Source organism: Taurulus bubalis, assembly GCF_910589615.1.
Source record: "Taurulus bubalis genome assembly, chromosome: 5".
Classification (NCBI taxonomy): Eukaryota; Metazoa; Chordata; class Actinopteri; order Perciformes; family Cottidae; genus Taurulus; species Taurulus bubalis.
Genome location: NC_136593.1, coordinates 27,016,093 through 27,033,532, shown reverse-complemented (window position 1 = coordinate 27,033,532; position 17,440 = coordinate 27,016,093). Strand labels below are relative to the sequence as shown.

The 17,440-nt window shown below is 41.9% G+C and overlaps 1 protein-coding gene across 1 annotated transcript; it reads left to right on the top strand.

Annotated features, from left to right (window-relative positions):
- Positions 1-1,008: 1,008 nt before the first annotated feature.
- Positions 1,009-14,592, top strand: ell2 (elongation factor for RNA polymerase II 2; the record flags this gene model as incomplete). Its single annotated transcript, XM_079217644.1, has 12 exons — positions 1,009-1,182; positions 4,025-4,072; positions 4,882-5,006; positions 5,121-5,284; positions 8,014-8,273; positions 9,014-9,138; positions 9,766-9,838; positions 9,925-10,621; positions 11,406-11,478; positions 11,876-12,047; positions 12,751-12,795; positions 12,881-14,592. 12 exons carry the CDS (start codon positions 1,009-1,011, stop codon positions 13,022-13,024), a joined length of 2,100 nt encoding a protein of 699 aa, XP_079073770.1. The 3' UTR covers positions 13,025-14,592.
- Between the last annotated feature and the right edge of the window lie 2,848 nt (positions 14,593-17,440).

Below are 17,440 nucleotides of genomic sequence, written 5' to 3'. Positions count from 1 at the left end.
CAAAGCAGTTCACAAAGTAGCTGGCTGTGAGAAAATAAATGTCCTTGCTGTCTTTGAGATATGAGAATGTAGTTAATATGGACGTGTATAGTTCTAAAAGTAGTTAAAAATACAAGATCAAAAGCACAGTGCTTGGTTTTTACTACTGTGCTCTGCTTGTTAGTTTATCGTCCTCACAGTGTGCTTCTCGAGTGATGCAGTTTATTTTGAGTATGTGCAAAATGTTATAAAGTATAAGCCAATATTAGCTAAGTAGTTTCAGAATCATATCGATTTAGTTTCTGCAGATATTTATGACAATGCCTGCTAAACCATAATTGATGAAAGTTTTGCTCCCACTTAAGTATAGTCTACAAAAGCTACCTTTAACAGTTTCAGTAGGCTAGAATTAGTTATGGCATGTCAGCAAAAACACAGCAGGCAGAGGCAGTTTTGCCAAGAGGTAACTACAGAGAGAGACTACAGCTCACAGAGAAAGGGAAACTAGATACTGGAATGTTTCCCTCAGTAAGGCTTTAAAAGATCAAATATGACAACGTGTTGTCTTGGTTTTGTAAATGTATAGAAAAACCCATTCATAGGCCTACAAATAAATAATGGTAACGGTCTTATGCACAATAACTTAAGTGGTGAAATAAGCACCAACAACTTTTACTTTATTAAAAAAGTAAAGTAAAAGTAGCAATAACGCAGAGTATAAATACTCTTTCACATGTAAAAGTATAAAGTAACCTACATTAAAAACACTAAAGTAAAGCGTTGCCTCTAAATTGTAGTCCACGCAAGTGCAGTAGGATATTTGCATACATTGTTAATGACTTTCCACCACAATGTGAAGCACAATTACACAAATGCGACAAGCCTACTGTAAGTTTACTGTGGCTGGAAAGTGAAAAACTAACAAGCTGGCAGCCAGTCAAGACTAATCCAACAGTGCCAGCCCTGTAGGCAGCAGCTGTAGTCCCTCCCCGGGCCAGAGTGGTGAGCGCAGGGAGCCGGGGCCGCTAAATGCTCCAGCCTCAAAGGGACGATGGTGGAGGGCTGGTAAAGATGGCGGCGCTCTCCGAGGATGGGAGGTATGGATTAAATTGTGGCCGACAGAGCACAGATAGAGTCACCGTATTACACGTCAAATTGACCGAGACGGCGCTGAGAGCCATAGACAGCCACCAAAATTGTATGGTGAGTGAAACAGCCGTTTATTTCAGTAAAGAAGCTGCCATGACTGTCGGGCTGACACAGCTCGTCTCAGCTGGGAAGCCTAGCTGCCACGCACAGCTAGCTGAAGCTACAAAGTTAGCTAAGCTGTTGACAGGGCGACTTTCTGCTTGTTGTTTTTGCTCGTATTGGTCTCGTGTCATTATATCGACCGACTGAATAAGGAAACTGAGACCGTGGTCGTGTGCTCTGGCCATGTTTTACGAATTGACAAATGTTATTTAATTTAGAAAACCTGTTTGTAAAGTCAGACACTCTGAAGTAGCCATGTTAGCTCGAGCTGCCCTGGTATGGAACCCCTATCCTGAGCTGAGCTGGACAGCAAAGTCCATCTTTCTCTTTCCAAACCAACGTTTCTGTATCCTAATTCGATAAATGGACACGTTAATGACATTGCGGCGGACCCACTCGTCACCAGACAAGTTTAATACACAGAGTTACACGTAAAAGCTGGGATAACTAACGTGGACTTTTATTCGACGAGGCTGTGACGTTATTTGGCAGCTCATCTGCAGATAAGTTGAGGCTCGTTTAACTTCGACTTGGTCGCTAGTTGGACAGCTTACCATATGGATAGAAATGTTAGCTGGCTGTAAAACGTCACATCACATCCTGACAATCGCATGACGCTCACAGCCAGGCGAGTCCCTTTACAGCAAATTAACTTGAGTATAACATGTTGAGTAAAACCTAGCTAAAGGATGTGGACGTGTGCCTCAAAAGTTTTACACAGTACAATTGTTTAATTTGGGCTTGTTTTGCAAGATGTTTAAATGTTGTTTGCATACTTTCAGATACATGAGAGGAGTTGGCCAGCATTTACAGATAACCTCATATGGTTTCATCATAGCAATTTTCAACATAATGGAAGAATTGCCATGTCATGTCATTTTGTTCAAAATGCAATGTATTCATGTACTTTCTGGCTCTCAATGTACTGCCTCGTCAAATGTACTGCATGTCCCCACTGAGCTTGACACCATCAGTGCTTATGAGGCGTTTCAAACTGTGTTCTCACTGCATACCTGTGTGGATTAAATATAATTTGTTAATCTTAAACTGTACAAATGGCATAATCTTGTTGAGGTGCTACAAAGGTGAACTAATTTGGACCTCTGCAGTCTTGGGTTGCAGAGGCCTGAGGCCAAGTTACCTGACCTTAAGTCTGCCAACAACAACGCCATTACGTAACATACTGCCCGGGCCTAGGTCTCTGCTCAGGGCTGATGCACCGTATGGGGCTGTGCTGTTCAGAGGTCTGAGTGCTTTTTATGGCACATGGCGTGTGTCTGCACGTATGCCACACACTACTCGCACGCCTGTATATGAAACCGTTGCATACGATGAGCCCCGTATATAATGAATTTACATATGGGTCACAGTTTCAAATTATTGTTTAGCTAGTTTGTGACAACTGGCAAACTAACTCGTCAGTAAGTCGAAGGAATTCTTTTGTGACAGTCTATGCTACGACCTTATTGGATGTGGTAATGTTGGTCTGTGCGCTGCATTGAACGGCAGCCTGCCATCTCTTGCTGACTGAGCAGCCAAAACTGCCTGCTTTTTGTTTCTCTCTCCCTCTCAGTAATGTGTGTTGTAGCTCAACCAGTCATCGAACTATGGAAGCTGGCTATCTTTGTCTTTCTGTGGTGATGTGAAATGTGATCAGAACTGTGCGAGTGAGGACTGGTTGGTGTGTGTGTGAGAGTGTATGGATTGTGGGGGAGGGAGTCAGTCAGTGACTTGGAGTACCTTAGCTTTAACCATGACATGGTTCTTTCAGTCTGAAAGGAATTACACATTTCATCCAAGACTATCTGCATATCCTGTCTTGTATGAGTTGGCAAGTGTAATTCTACTTTCCAAAAATACAGAGAAGCTGTTAATAATAAAATGCAAATTCCTCTGAAACAAATTGATGCAACTTTTTGAAAGTATCTGGTCTAGCCAACTGACTCCTCAGCCTCAGCTTTGTGAAGAAGTAATAAAAAATATCATCTTCAATATACTTGCTGTATTTAAGTGTTGTCCCAGTTCCACTGCTTGTGTTCAGATAAAAGTGAAAATGTTTACTTGCCACCTACCTCTTTACCACTTAAAAAGAAGATGGAAGTAAAGTCTCAGCACTAATGTTGGCTGCCAATGGACTGTCATCAAAGATGTGGCTGACAGTTACCATTGTTTCTGCAGCCAGATGATCAACAGAAGAAGAAAAAATGCAATTAATGTTGCTAATTCCATTGTAGTCGTTTCATTTTCAGTCTTTTTTCTTCATGTGATTGTAAACTGAATGTATTTAGATTATATATCACCGTGGTTATAAATGAATCATCACTTGATAAAAAATGACCTGCAGAGTAATCTGTGATAAATAATATAAATTCTTATTATTGCCATTGCACAAAACTGCTGATAGATTTACAGTCGCATGGAAATGAGAGATATTATCTTTCTGCAATACTGGCTCTTCAGGTTTTCTCCTTTTGCATTATGAATACAAATACTCTCACGAAGGCACAAAAAACATGCATGTGAGTTATTACCCAGCTGTCTGTTGGCTGTAGCCTTAGCACTATGTTTAGGTGCAACATTTAATAGAAGATGTATTGTCGGTGGTTTGAAGTATGCTTGGCATGACAGCACCCAGAGGCTCTGCTGGTATCTACAAGCAAATGTGTGGCCTGCTCTCCTGGTTCTAGACGACTAATGTAGCTATTTTTTGTACTTTACCAACTGGTATTGCTTTCCCAATAATACTTTACATATCCAAAGCAGGGCTTAAACTGTTGTTTCTCTTCCCTTTCAGAATGTACCTTCTTTGCAGCCAACAATACAATTCAAGGGACTCCAAGGGGTAAGTACCCCCTTGAGATAAGGGTCAGATGAGGGATCATATTGTGAATTCCTAATGTAATAATTAAAACCGTAGATCAGTTTCAGGTTGTAAGAGGGATGTTTAATTTGCCATACAATAATATGTTTATCCATTAATTAATCAATTCCTTTATTTACCGTTTTCGCTTTGCTGTGCGTTGTATTCGTTGAGGCGACCTCACACAATGTTTTTCTGACTCGGTCAAGTTAATGATCTACTCAACTACTGCTCAGTTTACACTGATCTATATCACCAGTGTCGCACATCATTATTATCATTATAAGTAATAGGAGTACAAGCAATAGTGGTGGTTCTGTACACAGTATTTCATTCAGGTTTGGATCTAGAAGTTGTGTTCTTGATGCAAACTGTCTGCTGATCTGTTCAGAGACGCACCGATTTCAGACCCTCTTGAATTATATTCTAGTCCACTTTCTTGCATTGCTTGTTTTTCTCCATGATGCACATGACTCACATGAGGCCTCCCCTTAGCTGCTGAGACCTCAAGGGACCTTCCTGTTTCACGGTAGCTCCCTTGTTCAACCCCATAGCTCAGATGTAGACCCTGCCTCTGTACAGTGTATGTGCTGAACAGTAAGGTGAAAACCTGGGCGATATTTGAAGGTGGCAGTTTCATAGTGATAAATTAAATGTGGATTATTATTATTATTATTATTATTATTATCATTGTCCACCCAACTCAATTAATGATCTAATATTCTCGTCCGCGAATAGATACTATAACTTGTGGTGGTCTCTCTCTTTTTTTTTTTTGTGAATTCCTACAGCGCATTAAAATTCCCAAGACAGATTCCTCCTCAGACGCCTTCCACAATTTTGATTTTTACCTGTCTAATGTGGGCAAGGACAACCCTCAGGGAAGCTTTGACTGCATCCAGCAGTATGTGGCGAGGTAATTGCTGGTCAGCGGAATCCACCGTTGCTGTCTTACTACACATTGCTAGAAGGTAATTCCTTTCTGCCTCACACATCACACGCATCTCTCATACTCTCCCTTTGTCTCCAGCTCAGGGGCCTCACACCTGGCATTGTTGGGGACAGTACAGGACAAGGTCACAGTGTGTGCCACGAATGACTCCTACCAGGTGACCCGGGAACGCATGACCCAGGCTGCAGAGGACACGCGTGAACGTGGGACCAAAGTCATCAAGCCTGGTGGCCAGTACAGAGGTAAGGCCCTCGCTACAGTCTCGCCTCTGCACGCGCCACAGTCAGATGCCGGGTAGCTGTACGTCCCATGAACACCTTTCCTCTCTTTTCAAACTTTACTGCAACTGACTTGGCCATTTTGCCGTCTCAGTCTTCTCCAGATTAGCAGTCTGACTGATAAGGGCCAAAGGTTGCTGGTGAAGCTATTTCTGTGTTATTGACACACAGCATGCCAAAATTATGCTAAAAGTACAGGCACTGAGTGCTGTGTGTGTTTAGCACCTATCGCATGCGACCAAGTCGAATTTTTCACTTGATCAGCAAAAACGCATGTAGATAACTGTCCTACCCACTTGGCCTGGATTTCAGTCACACAAAGCTGAAGAGAAAAAGTAATCTTTTATAATCTAATTTGGCTTGACACTCTCTCCGGCATCATCCATTTGTTGTATCCAACTCTGAGCAGGTAGGGCAAGGGAGCTGCAACCAAACAACTTGCTGAAATGTCCCGTTCCAAGTGTGTGTGTGTGTGTGTTTTTATTTTTAGACGAAGATGGTTTATGTATGGTAAAGAAAACGTTTCCATGCCAGTAAAGGAAACTACAAAGGAAGAGAAGCCTCACGTGGCTTCTTATCATGTGAAAATGGTCTGACAAACCACAGACGCAACACTGGATGCAAATTATTTGACGTTTGTGTCAATGACAACTAGGTATGCAATATTATATAAAGAAATCAATAAGTTGGTAATTAAAACGGATTGGAATTATAGAGCACAAATAAAAATGGACGCACTGTACGTTTTTATTTTTAACCCACATGCAAAAATGTATTAAACTATAATATGTACCACTTTTTTGTTTCACTGATCTGACTGGTGTGAAAACCTCAGCTCTAAGGAACCTGTGAACAATTCTACTTACTACTATACTCCATCTAATGGCTCTTTTTGAGAGAAAAAAAATGTATATATGCATATTTTCTTTTGCTTGATTTGTGGGATGACCTCATCAAACAAGTGTGTCTTTAAAAATAAATACATTGTTGTACTCTTAACAGGCACTTGGGCTCAGAAAGCATTTTTTTCAGCTTGAATAGACAATACTAGTTTGTAGGATTTAAGCCTTTGTCAAAGAGTTTCTTGTTTGAACCAGAATCAAAGTCTAGCTCAGTACCCAAGTTGTCTACATGAAATATAACCTCCTCAGGCCTGTTTTTCTGGGCCCATGGGAACATTTGAATATAACTGGCCCAGATAGAAACTGGGAAACGAGAGGAGCAGCAGAGAAAAGGGGTGGGACAGGAGCGTGTAGCAGCTGGTTTGCAGCGAGCACCCCGTTTACCACTGCGAAGGGGGGCTTTAGCTTCTTACTTTCGCAGGCTGTTAATTTCAGGCAACAGTCTGCAACTTGTATTTTGTATCTTCCTCTTTGTAACCTGTACCTTGTAATGAGAGCTGCACAACCCCTGGCATTCTGAAATCAGTGGCATTTCATGTTGTCTGTCCTACACTCTTGTTCTGTATAAGTTCTCCATGTATAGACTGACTATTTGGGAAGGAGGGAACTTTGTTACATAAGGTTGTTGTCAATAAACGGCAAGCTAACACCTCCAACATGGCTCTGAGGCTACATCCACACTACTACGTTTACATTTTAAAACGCATCTCTTCTGCTACGTTTACCCTGAGCGTCCACACTAGGACGGAGTTTTAGAGCACCGAAAACGAAGGAGTTTAAAAACGGTACGGATACGTTTAAAACCTCTGGAGTTTCCTCGTCGTGTGGACGAGTGTAACCGCACTCGTTTTAAATGGATGACGTAGACGCCCGTGTTCGCTACTCGATTGGGCCTTGGCAGTCTTATCACATGACTCTTCCAAAACAAGACGTATGCTGACCTAGTTTATAATAATCGACTAAACTTGGATTTGTAAGTGTTCAATTTAAAGTACATTAGAGGGTTGAAAACGCTGCTGTGCCGTTTCAGTTTGAAGAAAACTTCAGTTTCTGGAAAAAAAAAAAAAAACATCTGCTGTGACATAATAATTTGTCATTTTGTGTTTTTTTTCTCGGTTTAAAATGTTTTGTTTTGGTCGCCTTTAGTGACTGACTCCCTATTGGTAATTTCCATTAACTGAGTAAGAAGATATAAAAAAATAGAGTGCACTGAAGGTACCAATTTAGATTTTAACGTGACCATCTATTGGCCTATCATGGTCGCTGACTGACCGATCCGTTTCATAATTTGGATGCTCTAACAGTGGCTGGTTAAGAGTAGTTGGTGAGGTGTCAATTGTATAAAACAAGCAATAAAAAGTGTTTTGAGAGCGAGTAACCGCAAAAATGAGGTCCTGGAGAATGCAGCCACAACGGCCACTCCTAATATTTCGCAGTTGGCTGCAGCAGAATGTGAGTTTAGCTGTGGACTTGGGTTTGACTCAATCTCAGTCTACAAAATATTCTTGGTCTTGTCTCATTCCTTTGCTTTTTAGTTTTTATGGCAATCGGGATCGAATGGCAGAAGGGCTCTACTTTCAGGGTTGATGAGTAGAATCTAACTCCACATACTGAAGCTCCTATTTTTATTTATTATCATGGATGACTGGTGATGTTTCTAGATGCACAAGACTGGCTTGAGTAAGTGAGATGAAGATAGTAGGCAGGAATGTTGTTGAGCCAATATGTGATGATTAACTTGCATGCAAAGAAAAAGATCATTTTAACATTGTCTGAACTTTCTGTCTCTAGGAAAGCAAGTCCATATCCGTAAGCCGGCGCTATCGGGCCAAGACGTGGTCCCGGAGCGCAAGCGCTCCACACCCATCAACCCAGCCAACACTATTCGCAAGTGCCTTTCCAATAACCCCGTGTCCCAGCGGCCGTTCAGGGACCGCATCATCCACCTGCTGGCGCTCAGGCCCTACAAGAAGCTGGAGGTGCTTGCCCGTTTGCAGCGGGACGGCATCAACCAGAAGGACCGAACCTCAATGGGGACCACCCTGCAACAGGTAAAGTTTATTTTCTGTGGCTTTTTTAAATGCCAAAATATGTCTTGTCAATATTTATATGCCACTATAGGAGTGACCCAGTTTTTAGTATTTACACATCCTCCATTATGCAGGAAAATCCAGAAGTACCGTAAAAGTCGGGTTACAAGCCGCTCCTACCTCCGGTCAGTGTCCCGCTGTAGCAAGCTAGTAGCAGCGCTAGCTAGCGCTGCTACTAGCCGCTGCTACTAGCCGCTGCTACTAGCCGCTGCTACTAGCCGCTGCTACTAGCCGCTGCTACTAGCCGCTGCTACTGTCCGAGTCCCCTCTGCCCAAGTCGGGTGTAGAGCCGAGGCTGGTTCCTACCTTTTGGTGGTTGTCGGGGAGCTAGCGCGGAACTAGCATGAGTGCCAGCTGGCTACAGCGGGGTGCAAATGGGGACACTGACCAAAGGTAGTAGCGGCGTATAACCCGACTTTTACGGTACTAAGTTTTGTATTCATACAGTTGATCTTTAGGTATTCCTCATGTTCATAAAGTGTCTAATTTGACACACTTTTTTTATTTTATTCTTTTTTTATGATATCGAGAAACACAAATCTGTCTTAGAACATTTGTTATTTCTCTTTGTGAAACGAGCCAAGTAGTCATTGAACATTGTTTCCATGCACAGATGTTCGGCAGAGCAGGAAATGTGAAGTTTCAGAACATGTGTGCTTCTCACACTGTCGGTTTAACTTGTGCCTGTGTGTACCAAACAGGTGGCGAACCTTAACCCCAAAGACAACACGTACACACTGAAGGACTTTATTTATCGTGACATCCAGCGAGACTGGCCTGGCTACTCTGAAGATGAGAAGTCACAGGTTGACCGCATCCTGGCTCGGTACATAAACGGCCTGTTGAGCCTTTTATTTTCCTTCTGAGCTTGAATACATACTTGGTTAAAGGCTGAAGGTGGCTGTTTATGTGTGAAGGAGCAAAGATATAACTGTAATGTTAGTTACTAGTTATTAGTGGACCCTAATATTTGTTTAACTGCAACCTTTCAATCCTTCAGATTATGTAAAAGAGTAGTTCAGCATTTTAAAATTGAACAATAGCTCAAGTAGGTTTTATTTTAACGGTAATAAATAATGTACCTCTTGTGAGACATAACATCACGTTGTTAGGTATCCATGTCATTTAGTTTAACTGATATAAATTCAGGGAGAGGACACCGTAGCCCTTATAGGTAGAGATCTGAGCTTTTTTTTTATGTTGCATTAGTAATGAAAGGGCAGTCAGAGTTTTTACTGATTTTGTGACAATTTATTGTGAAGGATTGTAAGTTATCCCAGTTAAAGATGCCCTCCGTTGTTTCTTGTAGCAATCCAAAGTCAACACCACATTATGTGTATATCCTTAAGGTCTTTCAAACATTCCTAATGCATCTCCTCACTTATAAAACCTTTGCAAAGCATATTGCATTGGTTACATCCACTCTGACAACACCATTTCCTTTCTTTAACAGCAAATTGGGTCTTCCGACTGAGACCCTCCCATCAAGCAGTTCTCCCAAAGACGGTGTCCCCACATCCCCCCAGGTATCTGAGCAAATACACACCACCGAACACCTCCCCCACGGTGAAGTATGCAGTTATTCAGATGCATTCTGTGTGCTCTCTTCCAGAAGCGCCAGGCAGACTTTGACTTTATTGATCCTCTGGCACCCAAGAAAGCCCGCATCTCCCACCTCAGCAACCGAGGGCCAGCCACATCTACGCCCTCCTCCTCTGACCGCCGTGAGGAAGAGGGCAGCCCCAGCTCTAAACGCTCGTCCCTACCGGCCAACGTCACCTCGGGCCCTCCTACCCATCTCCCAATCCCGTCCCACCCTCCTGCACCCTCTCACCAGCAGCCCAGCCCGGCCTCAAACTCCAACTCACCCAGCACCCCGGAGGGCTGTGGCACCCAGGACCTGCCTATAGACCAGAGCTCCTCCTGCAGAGACCCTTCACCCAGCCCTTTCTCCTCTGATAGGACCCTGCAGGACCACTATCGGCACCCTGTCCCCGTCCCGGTCCCCAGACCAACCACCTCTCCTAGCCCCCCTCCTCCTGCTCCTCCTCGCACCTCGCTCACAGTTACCTCCACTGTCATCACCAGCCCTCCCTTGTCCAGCAGTACCAACAAGAAGTTTAAAAAGAAATCCAAGAAGCACAAAGATAAGGATCGAGAGAGGGAGAAAGGGAAACGGACGGAAAAAAGTAGCAGAAGTCCTCCCATTGTAGCAGAGCAAGCCGAAGAGACTCGGAGAGCCAAAAAGAAGCGCACTGCAGAAGAAGAGAACCGAGAAGTTATCAACAAAAACCCTCAAAAAGATCAAGGTGTGTTTTCTGTCTTAATGAATTATTAATGACCGAACTTTACAATTACTGTTGAACGTTTTCCGGCTTGCACATCACTTTTTTTATTATTATTTAACCGTGCATTTGTTTTCCATGACATTCATTTCACTTATTACAGGGTTTATTTTGTCAGTTGGTCACTCCGTGTGTTGTAATTTAGTGTCGGGACATCTTTCATCACATTTCTATTTGATCTGTATTAACGCTGAATGAGATCCAGTACATGTGATGTAAAGGGGGTCGTCTCTGGGTTGAGCTCAACCACATTTTCATAATTATTTTCTATATTGTGGGTTCTGTGTTTTGTTCCTGAGCTGGACTCACTAATTCATCGGATATATCTACTGAGTAACGAGCCTTCTCTGTCCAAGTTTCCAGCCAAATTATCTTTCAGACTCTGGATTTTTTTCCTTGTGTCTGTTCCACCACACCCGACCACATAGTTAGATCTTTGATTCCACAGATGTACTGGATGCTGTCTGAACACACCATTAAACTGTGCACTCTCTTGTACCCCAAATTAATTATAAATGAACATTAAAAAGCTATTATAAAGATATGTTTGTACCCAATAATGTTAGACTTTGTCCTAAATGATAACCAGCGTGCCCCTGCCCATATCTGTAGCGATGGGTTGCAGTTATGTTTTAAACCAAACTATTAAAGAGTATTTATCTGTACATGACACTTCTCATATGTTCACCCTCAAAAGCCTAAAGTCAATGCAGTATTTACATTCTCACACTTTCCTCTTTCTCCGCAGGCCCTTCAGATAAAGAGAAACCAGTCCCATCCACTGAATTCTCCCCCACAATTGAGATGCCTGACTATGTAGTGTGAGTAAACTTGATATACTGTTGACCCTCTTTACCTTTCTGGTCTTGTTGTTTTTCACAATTGGAAATGTTTGACTAAACGGGACTTTGACGACAGACCCAAGCTTGAGAATTGGAACATAGGAAATGCAGCAAAAATGGATACGTTTAATTTTTGCTGACTGGTATTCATGAGCTGTTTTGCAGTTTCCATGAAACCGGTAACAAGTGCAGGGATCCGTTGCACAAATAGAGACGCTCAAAAGTTGTTCAACAAGATTCTCACCTTTTCTTTAAAGAACACAACCTTTTAGCAAGGTGTATTTTACAAGGAAAGTTAGGGGAGAGTTTGCTAAACTATTTTTGAAATGATAATATGAGAATCATTCAGTTAGATTTCCTTTCCTGTGTTTTACAGGAAGTACATGCCTATGGTGTCCATGGACCAAAGGCAGAGTTACAAGGATGACTTCAACGCAGAGTATGACGAGTATCGCCAGCTACACGCCCGCGTGGAGAACATCACCCGCCGCTTCACCGAGCTGGATGCCAAGTGCCGGAAGCTGGCCCCTAGCACCAAAGAATACCAGGTCTTACAATGAGCAGGGATACATTGTACTTATGTTGGTGTATTTCCACATGCCAGCTTTTCCAAAAGCCACATACAACTTGGAAACAGGAGGTCTTGAAAATCTTCATTTGACTAAATCCTTTGCAGCCAAATCGAATTGATTACAGGATATTTAACCTTTCTTTATCGTGCATGTTGTACTTGAATTATTTCGTGACAGACAAAGGCATTAAAGTAGTCCATGAATATGAGATATTCAGATAAATACAATCCCTCCTCGGCATTGTGGAGGTTAGTGTGTGGCTTTTGCCAGCTACACCCACAGTCTATGGGAGTATCACTCGTTCTTTATTCGTGACGATTTTGTTTTGTTTCTCTGGCATTTCAGGGAATAATGCAGCGCATATAAACGCCTCCGTCCCGACTCGAAGCTTGCACTATGGCGGCAAGCGAGAGTATAAACAAAGCTTTAATCTTGATTGAACATTATTGCTGGATTTGTCATTTTAGACAACAATTTCCATCAAGTGTTCGATGTCCTCAGACATCCAGAGCCGCCAAGTTATCACAAAAATGTCCCTTTTAAGTGTTAAGGTCTTTATCAGCTACATGTAGCATTCACAACATGTTCAACACAAGATAGTGAATGCAAGCTATATAATTATATTATGACAATATTTATAAGTGATGTGCATTAAAGGTGATTCTTTTTCTCTTTACAGAAGGTGCAAGAAGAAGTCGTGAAAGAGTACAAAAAGATGAAACAAGTGAGTAGTTATATAGACCCGTCTTTTTTATAACTTGACGTGTTGCGACTTTTATTATTAACTATGTTTTCTGTTTGTTTTACAGCACAGCCCCAACTACCACGAGGAGAAGCAGCGCTGCGAGTACCTGCACAACAAGTTGGCCCACATCAAGCGGCTAATAGCTGATTTTGACCAGCGCAGAGTGCACACTCATGAGAGCACACTCATCTTCACTAATCAGTATTGAGAAAGGAGTGTCAAACCAGGAGGGTGTGTCCAACTGGCTGTTATTTATTAACACCCCTTCAGTTACTGCCTCCACAACAGCCCCCCTCTCCCACAGCATCTTTTTTCATTCCTTGTTCCTTTTCCTATCTTTGATTTTTTTCCCCCATCTTTTGCTTTCTCTAAGTTTCTTCTAAATGGGCTCCTGTGGAATTTCATACCACTGGACCAGTGGAAGATGCAGCCTGCATGTGTGAAGCAGTTTGGGGGGAAAACACGTCAACTCTTCTAATCTTTGAAGGACTTTATCTTCAGGCAAAAAAAAGAACAAAAAAAAAGTATTTTTGAGCATCAGAGAAAATATTAACTTGTATTTAAGTAAAAAAAAAAAAAATGAAAGAAAGAGGGAGATCTATTTATTTTGGGACTCGTAGTGCAAAGAAGAGTCCGCAGATGATATATTGTTTAACTTTTGTTGAAAACAATGCAAAAAAAAATGACCGCGGGCCTTATGTGTTTTGACTTTGTGAAGCCATTTTGCACGCAAGATCTATTATGTCATCTCATTTGGCAAAGATGTCTCACCTGCCTCGTTTCCTCTCTTTTCATAAAACTGTACTGGAGAATCTTGCTTCGACACATTACTGTTGTTGTTGGGTTTGAGGCTGAAGGGGAAGGAAATGAGACGGGGAGGAGAAATCAATTGAGCTAATTTGAGAAGCAACAGTATGTGTGCATGAATTGTAAATTTAGTTGTATTGGCCACATGGGTTGGTGAGGGTGGGGTAACTCGAGGAGTATGATCCCCTGTCACTAGGGGGCAGGATTCCTTGCTCCAACAGTGTTCGGTGTGCTTGGTGCATTATGGGTGCCTTAAGGTGTTTACACTCAAATGTCAAGTTGGGCCGACCATTGGGGTCCATGGGCTACACAAAGGAACTATAACTGCCTGGAAACGGGTTGTGTGTGTGTGAATGAAGGAAGGGTCTGAAAGGAGTGTTACAAAGTGTGTGTGTGTGTGTGTGTGTGTGTGTGTGTTTGTACGGTTGTGCATTATGTGGAGTGACAGGTGTAAGAAGAGGAAAAAAAAATAGAAATGTGGAGGGAAAAAGTGAGAAATGGAAAAATTACAAAAAAAAGCTGCTATAGTGTTTGACCAGCCAGAGCACTCGGGATCAACCTGGCTGGAGTAACAGTAACTGATCTCAAGTGAAGAGATGTAGAAGATCCTTATCTTTCAGAATGGTTCATCTCTAGACGCTGGTAAAGGACTGCGCCCAACTTCAGCTTTATCCAGCGGCAAAAAAAAAAAAAGCCTGTGTCTATTTAGGAAGAAGCAACAAAAGGAAAAACGTGTCATCCACCAGAGGACAAAAATCTGTATTATGATTTCAAATGTATTTGATTCTCAGTTTGAGTTCTGCAGAGCAGTGAAAGATATTTTCTTTTTTTTGTTCAACGTCGATATGGATTTAGTTCAATTGATGGATGAATGGCTTCTATGAAAAGTCTTTATTTCAACAAGGGAACATTGTTTACAAACCTGTGTTAGAATGTTTGCCAAAAATTAAATATTTTTCTGGTACTGCATCCATGGAGTAAACTTTCTGATTGGGGCTTAATTTTAGGAGACATTAATACTGGAATGTGTGTGTGTGTGTGTGTGTGTGTGAGAGTGTGAGAGAGGAAGAACTGAGTCACTGTGACCCCAGACAGATCAACGTGTGCAGTGGGCCGCCTCAGCAGTCTGGTTACATATTCAGCCAGTGAGCCAGTCAGTAAGAGTCTGTCCTGTATTGGAGGAAAAAAGATGTAGCCCCATGTTGAACCCCAGAAACATATTTAACTAAACGTGGGCCTATTCTATTTCACATTTATTTTGGTTGTGGCACTCTGTCAAATAGTCAGTCTCTGCAGCAGACTGGCTGTTTTGTTCAGCTGTCGGAATCAATTTAACGTAATTACAGACCTTAATTGACTTAACTTACTTGTTGGCGCTCAAGTTTTTTGGGACAAAATATCAGCACTTTTATCTTGGATGTGTCACAACTGCAGACCAAAAGAAAATGTCACAAGAGTTCAGGCTCTACTTGAGATTTACACTTTGGCTGAGGGCAACAGGGTCTGAGTTTTGGTTTATTTCCCCCCCCTTGCAATGATCATTTCCCAGAATTGACGGTCATAACAGGCAGCTCCAGCAAAGTACTGATGGAAGCGATTACATGCAGCCTTCAAGGTGTTCGCCATCAAGTGTGTCCTCTTGTCAGCCTTCCAAACAGTTCTGTCTTTATCAAAAGCAGATTAACTTAAATTGGGTCTGATCTACAGACATTGTTTGACTCAATGTGGTGGGAGGGAAGAGGTGTGATCAAGAGTCTTAATGAGGAAGTGACGAAGTTGACAGTGCCCTGGCAGTGTTTAGGTATGAAAAACCACTTTAAAATCAAATGAATTTTGGGTGGAATCTAATCCTGTCTAGCTGAAAATGTACAAGACATTTCAATAAAAATCAATTTCGTTTCACCTGGACAATGTCTTCTGTTTGGTGTTCGTGGTTACCTTTTTAATTATTTGAAATGGTTGTTGTGAAAACCAAATAAACAGGATCCAACGTAGAACAGAGCCGAAGCACCGCCTGCTGTCGTGCTATAATGAACCGTTGCATTTAGAAATGGAATTACATATTCATTCAAAACTTTTAGAGCCAATGCAAGTTTATTTGTAGCGCACATTTAATGCAATTTAACATGCACACATAAAAGCATCAAAACGTTCTGCAAAAGAACGCTTATGAACCTTTTGGCCGTACGGTGCAGAATATAACTGGTTCGTCATCGCTTACATGTTGCAGTTATACACGTTGCTTCTGGTAAAATGCACATGAGTTAGTCTCTTGGTTCAGCTGCAGTTCTGTTGCCTGCAAATTTGTGAATTAAATCCCAAAATGCAAACAACCTGGTTTAGTGGAGCCACGTCTGAACATGAAAGTGAAGGGATCTGGTCTGATGTAGAGTTCCCTATTTAATTGTTTTTCCTCTGGGCAAATTACTAACCAGCTGGGTGCAGTGTGCTTCAAAGTACATGCAGGATGCACACAGGGCTCTGAGGAGGAGGGGCCAATACTGGTCCAACAGCATTTATTTACACGCCTGGACTCCCTGAAGTATCCTGGCCTGTAATGGTAGTAAGTAAAAAGTCATGGAATTTTAAAATGGATATTTCCAGGCCTGGAAAAGTCCCTGAAAAAAATAAAATCCCAAAAGTTTAGTAAAAGTCATGTATATGTGTTATATTCATGTGTTCATGACGTTCATTTACGCTGAGTTTGAAATAATTAATATGCTTTTAAAAGAAAGATGCTCAAAATATAAGCAGGCATACATGCAGGCATCTATATAAATGTTTATTATTTTAATCAAACTATTGTCTCATTCATTTGTGTCATTTAAGGTTTACTGTATGCTTTGTATTCTCATTTAAATACTACATTTACTCACTTTTTCATGTTTACACCCAGATTTCACTAAATGTTTGCTCATGGAAATTTGGTGAAAGTCATGGAAAAGCATTGGTCAGGTCAGGATGTGTATGAACCCTGTGTAAACAAAGTTAACGCATAACCTTTCCTTCCCGCTGTGGTCTTAGTGAGTCGCTGGGCAGCTCTCTCTCTGTTGCCCTGCCTCTGCCTCTCAGCTGCTCAGAGCCAGTGTATCACTCCTCTGTGCCGCTGCCCAGCCTGACTCCCTCCTCACTGGGGACCGCCAGCTCCTCCAACCCGCCCTCGTGCTCCTCGACAGCCTCCACCACCTCTGTACCCTCCTCTCACTACTCCACAGTGGGGGGAAGTTACGACGGGACCATGAACCCTCACACGCGACTGGCCTTTTCCCAGAGTAAAGAGGCCACGGGACCAGTCATGGTGAGTTGAGATGGCCAAGTTATTCCGATTTGCAGTTATTAGAGATGAGATATCGTCCAAATTCAAACATTCCTCGCATTTCTAAATCTCGTATAAACGGAGCAATGCTAAGAAATGACCACGACCGTCAGCCCCATGTTGGGAAACTGAGACTGTGTGAAAGGTCGTTTCAGCATATTTGTTCAAATTGGATATATTTAACTTTTTGGTAGCACTTTATAATAAGTACACACTATTTAGCATTAGTAAAGCATGAATAAACACTGAATTCATCATTTATAAAGCATTATTCCAACTCATTAGTATGCAATTCATAAACACAGTTATAGATGTTTGATTCTTGATTAATACGCTTAGGTTTTAGATGAGGTAACAGAACATACTTAACTAACGAGTAGTGACTACCTGAATTAATCATGAATTGCAGCATTTTTTATCATTTACTAACAATAGATGTTTCGTCCCTGGGTGGGCTTGAACCACCATCCTTTCGATTAACAGTCGAATGGCCGAGTGACA